At 36.6% G+C, this 7,893-nt stretch overlaps 1 protein-coding gene across 1 annotated transcript in view; it reads right to left on the reverse strand.

Moving 5' to 3' along the window:
* Nucleotides 1-7,893, reverse strand: part of FOCAD (focadhesin) — a 331,523-nt gene that overhangs the window by 290,530 nt on the left and 33,100 nt on the right. The window contains exons 2-4 of the mRNA XM_011930353.1: nucleotides 7,203-7,291; nucleotides 4,414-4,488; nucleotides 678-832 (exon numbers count right to left, since the gene is read on the reverse strand). Of these exons, the coding sequence (XP_011785743.1) occupies nucleotides 678-832; nucleotides 4,414-4,488; nucleotides 7,203-7,259 (287 nt within the window). The 5' untranslated portion in view covers nucleotides 7,260-7,291. The remainder of the gene's footprint in view (nucleotides 1-677; nucleotides 833-4,413; nucleotides 4,489-7,202; nucleotides 7,292-7,893) is intronic.

Below are 7,893 nucleotides of genomic sequence, written 5' to 3' on the forward strand. Positions count from 1 at the left end.
AACTAATGTAAATGATGAGTTAATGGGTGCAGCACACCAACATGGCACATGTATACATATGTTACAAACCTGCCCCATGTACCCTAGGACTTAAAGTATAATTTAAAAAAAAAAAAAGTTGCACGGAAAATGTTTGTTGAATGATTACCAATAATGAAGTTTTATTATCATTTTTATCCAAGGGCACTGTATTTCATTATGTCTATACCCACTCCTGTGTTTATTTTTGGGGTTTGTGTGACAGTATTATGTTTCTTGAAAACCAAATAAGAAAAAATTTGAATAAATAAATATTTTCAGTGGGCCAAAAAAAAAAAAAAGAAAAAAAGTCAGGACTCTGCATTGCATTTTTGAATTATAAACTATTTAGCTATTTTCATCTTAAAAAGAGCAATGACAAATTTAAGTAGAGCCCCAAAACTTAAGTACTGCAAATGACCACAAATTCTGAAACTGTAGGATTTAAATTAATATGATCTTTCCATATATGAAACAGCAACTGCATGACATTTTAAGAGCAAGAAAAACCACTGGCAAGTAGGATGAATGCTGACTCTTAATAGGGATTTAGTGAATTTTTTGTCCTAAAAACTTAAACCATTAACTGATTTAAATCATAACTGTCAGTTATGATTAAAGCTTCAATCATAACTGACCAAACACTGAGGAAAAAGTACCTGGTTGATGGAATCAGATTGAGTATCCCATTGAGAACATAGCTGAACTCTGCATGATCCTGAGCAACGAGTGCCACCAGACCTTCACAGCAGGCTGTTCGAACCACTACGTTGTCACTGCAACACTTCTCCCACAGCAAGTTCAAAGCAGGAGTCTGAAACCAAACCAGTGATTAGAAGACAATTCTGATGAGCAGCAAACACACACACACCTTCAGTCATTCATCAATGAGTAATTTGTTCACAGTAGGCTAGCTTTCCTTTATAAAGATGATGCTGTTGTCACTCTGTTCCTAGAATAAAATGAAGTCAATTTTCCAAGAGAGGTAATGGAGATAACAGCAACTCTCTCTCACCTGGCATCATCGCTGTAAAACAAGGCTGGCTGCAGGCAGAGGTATGACCCGAGTTCAAGCAACACAACAAAGCTGAGACTTGGGTCTAGCACACTGCTCTAACCAAACAATTTAACCAGACACTAATAGTATCAGTATATCAGTTAGTCTAAGTTGAACTCCAAATAATATTTATGCCATAAGCCTTCAATTACAATAACAGTTATTTTCTGAAAATGTTCCTGCTCTCCTACCACCAACCAACCTCTATCACCTACATGTACCTCACCACCACCCACAATGCCCCTGCCACAATTTCTTGAATTCTAATATGGACCCAGATATAAAAGAGAGAAGACAGACAGGCCACCAGCAAGCTGCTCATTCCATGGCTAACAAAAACAAACAAAAAAAAGCCTAGGAAAACTGCTTGCCCAAGAAGGAAACTGACTTTTCCCCCCTCACACTGTGACTCTGTCTTCATTGATAGAAAAGCATGAGAAGGACATATAAGTAAATATAAGTTTTCATTTTAGAATATGTTGCGGGAAGTCAGGGACCCCGAACAGAGGGACCTGCTGAAGCCACAACAGAACAACATAAACTGTGAAGATTTCATGGACATTTATTAGTTCCCCAAATTAATACTTTTATAATTTCTTAATGCCTGTCTTTACTGCAGTCTCTGAACATAAATTGTGAAGATTTCATGGACATTTATCACTTTCCCAATCAATACTCTTATAATTTCCTATGCCTATCTTTAATCTCTTAATCCCATCATTTTGATACACAGAGGATGTATGTCGCCTCAGGATCCTGTGATGATTGCATTAAGTGCACAAATTGTTCATAAAGTATGTGTGTTTGAACAGTATGAAAACTGAGCACCTTGAAAAAGGAACAGGATAACAGCAATGTTCAGGGAAAAAGGAAGATAAACATTAGGTCTGACTGCCAGGGAGCCAGGCAGGACAGAGCCATATTTCTCTTATTGCCGAAAACGGGTAAGATAAATATTGCTGAATTCTTTCCTCGGTAAAGAATATTAATAATTAACATCCCTGGGAAAAGAATGCATTCCCGGGGCGGGGGCGGGGGGAGCCTCGAAAACAGCCAATCTAGGAGTATCCGCCTTATGCAATTGTAGATAGGGATGAAACATACCCTGGTCTCCTGCAGCACCCTCAGACTTAATAGGATTAGGAAATTCCTACCTGGCAAATTTTAGTCAGACTCTCAAACCCTGCTCCCTGATGTTTATCAATGACAATGCGTGCACAGCGGGACAGGGAACCGCATTAGTAATTCTAATTTCGCCCTGGTCATGTGACCTTCCCCTGCCCATTTGCCTTGTGATATTTTATTGCCCTTGAAGCATGTGATCTCTGTGACCCACACCCTATTCGTACACTCCCTCCCCTTTGAAAATCGCTCATAAAAACTGGTTTTACGGCTCAGGGGGCATTACAGAACCTGCTGACATGTGATGTCTCCCCTGGACACCCAGCTTTAAAATTTCTCTCTTTTGTATTCTTTCCCTTTATTTCTCAGACCGGCCGACACTTAGGGAAAATAGAAAAGAAATATTGGGGCTGGTTCCCCCAGTAAGAATACCCTACCAAAGCAGGGGTTCTAGCTTTTATAACTTTCTCAGGAATCCAGGACCACCAAAATGGTTCACTGCTAACAATAAACCTATATGACTGTCTTGTGGATAAAGTCCATTCAGACTTACACACAATTGTATTAAAAAAAAAAAAAGAACAAATAATGAAGCAATTTTTCCTTTTTCCTGATGCAACTCATCAGGGAAATATATAATTTGGGAAAAAGTAATATCCCAGCTCCCAAAGAATAACTATTAATAAAAGAATGAAAATCAAGGCCAGGCACTATGGCTCACACCTGTAATCCCAACACTTTGGGAGGCCGAGGCAGGTGAATCAACGGAGGTCAGAAGTTCGAGACCAGTCTAGCCAACATGGTGAAACCCTGTCTCTACTAAAAACACAAAAAAACCAGCTGGGCATGGTGGCACACACCTGTAGTCCCAGCTACTCGGAAGGCTGAGACATGAGAATTGCTTGAATCCAGGAGGCGGAAGTTACAGTGAGCTGAGATCGCGCCACTGCACTCCAGGCTGGACAACAGAGCCAGACTCTGTCTCAAAAAAAAAAAAGAAAATCAACATCATTTTGTACCCATTTTCCCTCTGTAGCTAGCTCAGAATCTATTCTATCTTAGCATCCCACTATTAAAATAACAATACAGTTCAAAATCACTACAGGAAGGAAATATTTATATTCTACTTCTCCTTTTATTCAGAAAGACATTATGTTCAGCTGTACTGACAATATCAAAGGGTTCTAAATATCATCACTCTATTATTACACCAGAAAAACAAAACAAACGAATAAATAAACTGCTGCCTCAGGTAAGACTGTGTAAGCATTCATTTTTAGTAGAAGAGGAAACAGTTACAGGGATTTGACATTCAATAAATCCTGGCAGTTTAAGTAAAACCACTAGATCTTCTCAAAGTACACAATGTGATCATAGGCAGGATTAGGATCAGAATTCTCAGAAAACCTAATTTATATGACTACATACAAACACCAGACAAATGCCAATTAGTGAAGTGTGTCCTACACTTACTTCAACATGTCTGCAGAAGCAATAAAGAAACGTAACTTGGAGCAGCTAATCAAAAAGAATGTGAGAAAAAGGAAATCAATTTATTTCTGATGTGAGAAAAAAGAATCTCATTTCCATCACTTATGTTCCCTATAGAGGACACCTAAGAATACCTCTCTTAAGAAGACTTTCCCAACTAGCAAGTCAAAATACAAAACATTGATCAAACAAACCCCAAGTGGTATATCTCAGTAAACTGGCATTGCTTCAACTCTGAGCATTCACCTGCTGTTTGTGTAAGATGGAATTTTTCAGCTTTGACTGTCAATGTATGACCTTTCCAACCAAGAACTCACAGCTGGGGCTGAGCTGAAGCATGAGAAATCTACATCCAAATAGAGCCACTCTGTTCATTCTCTTCATTACCCAAATGACTTCCTCAGAGATAACTCTATCAATCTTCTCTAAAGCATGCCTTCTCTCATTCCATCCATACTATTTTTCATCAATAGTCCTAAGAATACTCCTCTCCAGCCCCTCCCTCCATTTCTCATTCCTAGAGTGTGTTTTAATAAATTTAAAACTTTTTTATTGCTATACACTAAAAAGACAAACAAATTATCAAAAAAGGCAATGAAGTTCTCACAGTTCAAAAACATTTCTACTGTAATCTGAACTATCAGGGAAACAAGACAGGTGCATATGTGATCCAGCTAGTAGCAATCTTATCTGAAGAAAATTAAAGCATAAAGTTAAACACAGACCTGATTTGTAGATTGGTGAATCTTTTCTGAAAAACCATTTTCCTTTAGGACTGCAGCAATAAGATGACCCACAGCCTAAAAAACAAATAAAATTAATGAACACAGTCCCTTAGAAGTTATTTCCAAATATCAATACTAGTTGATATATCAGGTAGTCAATTGGGAATAAATAAAATTCCTATTTACTAAGTGTGTGCTATGTAGAAGGCATTGAATTAGGCAATCCACATGCATAATTTCTAATCTTCAGAATAGTTCTCAAAGTAGGCATATCCATCCCAGGTTACCAATAAGCAACCATAGTGCATAGAGGTTAAGAAAACTGCCAGATTTTTGGTTCAAATTGCTGTCAGTCTCAGAAGATAACTTGAGATTGCTTACTCCATTAAAACATGAGTGAGAAACCCCATAGTTTTTAAAATAATCTTTGCACTGAAACGAAATCTATCACACCATTAACGAATATGAAGAAAACTATCACACCATTAACGAATATGAAGAAAACTCGTCTTTATGACTATAGCGCAAACAGACGTGAATCAATAGGGCTTCCCTCCACCACCACCCTTCTCCCTCCTGTAGGCCATATAATTTTGATTCCTTTATCATTTTTTTAGGTTTCAGCCCTTAAATTCAATTTAAACATAAGCTTTCAGTCTCATAAATCTCTAAAGTTTTCCCATATCGTGCTTTAGTCAAAAAACCCAAAATTAAATTCAAGTCTCTTACAGGAGTGCTGGTTATATAAAGACATAAATATCATTACCTCCTACTACCTCAACTTTATTCCCCTAGTTCTTCAGCACTACCCAGCACTACAGTCTTAGAGCCAATAGGCTAGTAACAATCATTGCCATTCTGTGTATGGGTTGGAAAAAACTTCACTATTGCAACAACTGTCCAGCCTGCACTTGGGACCAAATCACAGTATAGCTGTGAATAGCTGCCAGTCCTGCAAAGCCTCCAGAATAGCTCAAATAAAAACACAGCACCCACTCCTTCCTCACTTTTCTCTTTGTATTTCACATATTGGAAATGATTTAAGACCACGGTGCTTGTGGTCTAGTTTTGCGATATAAGTCACTCATTTACATGAATATTAAGTTTAGTCCAACTTACTGTCTCTTATCTCCTAGTAAAAGGAATAGTAACAAGAACTGAGCGCCCGTGGATAGGTTGAGCTCCTGTTTTACAAAATATACCATATTTCACTGAATGTAACTGACCAGGAATTGCAAGTTGCACCATTATACTGTGTACCACTAAGAAAGAAAAAAGGCTGCCAATTAGTCTATGATATACAATGCTTCTTATAAGTTAGAATTTTGGTTTTATAGTCACAGAAGAGTTCTTTTAGACTCATGTAGAAAATCATGCCCAAGTTCACAAATGTGCAGGCAATACCAACTGTATCTCAACTGCTGCCATCAATTACTAGAGGCAATTCAATTTCAAAGATGTTAAAATCTGAAAAAAAAGTGTGTGAATCAATGAAATATGGTGCTAATGTTGAGCAGTAGTTACAGAAGAACAATAAGAAATATTTGCAAAGGGCAGGACACAATCACAAGAACCTAACAAAAACCAATATGAAACACAATAGCGACAAAAAAAAGCTATAGTTCATATTTAGAAAAAGAACTAAAAGAAAAGAAGCTTAATTCCCCATTCCCCACCAGATTCAATTTCTCTAACATACTCTTCACTTCATCTTCTAACAAATCAGAGATATTAGCCTAAACTGACTTTTTAAAATACAAAACCCAAGGATAAATCAGCCTACATTGCTACTTAAGTGTTCCATAACAGAATTCAAATAGACATCCTATGCTAAATTATATATATAAATATATATATACTTTTCACCTAATTTAACAGTAACATATATGGGCATTTCTTATTTCTTGATTGTCTATGCTAACAAAGAGACTCCAGGCACAGAAAAATAAAACTGCGAACAGTATCCTCCAAGCCTTCATCTTCTATCTTCATGGTAAGGACCTGTAGGATATGACTCCAACCCAGCCAGGTAGAAGGGAATCTTGCATAAGGAGTGTTCTACTCCTCATGGAAGGGTTCCCCACTACCCAGCTAAGTCAATTCCCACAGCAGACATCTCCGAAGTTAACTGTTGGAAGTATCCAAGGCGTTGTACGTTGTTAAGTCTTCAAGATGGCTTCTGCTGATCTGTTAGCTTTACTCTCACAAGAAAAGACAATAAGCTATTATGATACCTTGATTAACCAGAATGTTTCTAGTTAGCTAACGGCTAACCAGAAAGCCATCTTTGTTTTAACCATTTAACTATTAAAAAGCTCTTTAAAGTTATCACAATCTCCTATCTTAGTAGATACATCAAATTTTTTAATCCAGGATATTTTACTTATTAAACATCATTATTATAAAACTCTATATAAGGGGTAGGATATGTCTTCTTAAATATTAATCCCTCATGCTCTGTGGACATATAACTATTTACCTCTGTTCCCAATAATTATAGGCCAAAAAAAAAAAAAATATTCAGGGGCCTACTAGTTAATCAAGGTTTTATTATCTCTAGGAAGAAAAGTATGATATATAAACAGAAGCTGAGATTGATCAGTTTCAAATATTCGCTTTCCTATGTCAAATATATATTTTCAAATTAACTCATAAAAGTTGCTTCATAAAATAATATAAATCTCTACATGTAGAATAAAATATTTAATGTTAAATATATAAAGTTCAGTTAACAATCCACAGAACAGGTTTATTTGTTACCATGAGCAAAAATAAACAAACAAAATTACCTGTGATTGGATAAGAGAATTTGGAAATTCAAACCTTTTCCTGATATCATCTGACATTTTTGCTTCTCTTACATGTATGTATGCAGCTTCTGTAACCAAAACAAAAGAATATTTGTTAGTCTTCCAACTGGTCTGAATTGGAGCTCCAATTAATTATTCCTCAAATAATGTGAATGTAATCCATTCCAAAGACAACAATGGAAATAAAGCACAGGGCTCTGCAGAGTAATCCTTGGAATAACTTCATTGTCATTCAGCACTCAAATGTCATGATTGATAAATAAACTAAAAATGCCCAACGGCTTTTGGTTTTTCCCATGAGAGCTAACCCTGAAAAAGATGAATTCGCACTACGGAAATGAAAAAACTATCCAAAAGTTCAACCACACATTTGAAAAAGAAATTAATTCTTTTGTGGATCAAAACTTATAAGACAGAAAGAGTCAAACTGTCATAAAATTACTTCATCTATGCCTCACTTTGGCACAAGCTTTCATCTAAGCACTAATCCAACTGCTAGTGACAAGTGTGAAGCCTAGGTGAACTTTTTTCAAGAAGTGTAGAAAAGACCTAGAAATTCACACATTAAAACAGACTGCTTGTTTCCTACAGGAGGAACAAGCAAACAATTAGCATCAACTTTCAATATTTATATCTCACTTATCATTCCTACTGGGCTCACAAGAAAAGT

This window comes from Colobus angolensis, unplaced genomic scaffold (assembly GCF_000951035.1).
Source record: "Colobus angolensis palliatus isolate OR3802 unplaced genomic scaffold, Cang.pa_1.0 Scaffold86, whole genome shotgun sequence".
Classification (NCBI taxonomy): domain Eukaryota; kingdom Metazoa; phylum Chordata; class Mammalia; order Primates; family Cercopithecidae; genus Colobus; species Colobus angolensis.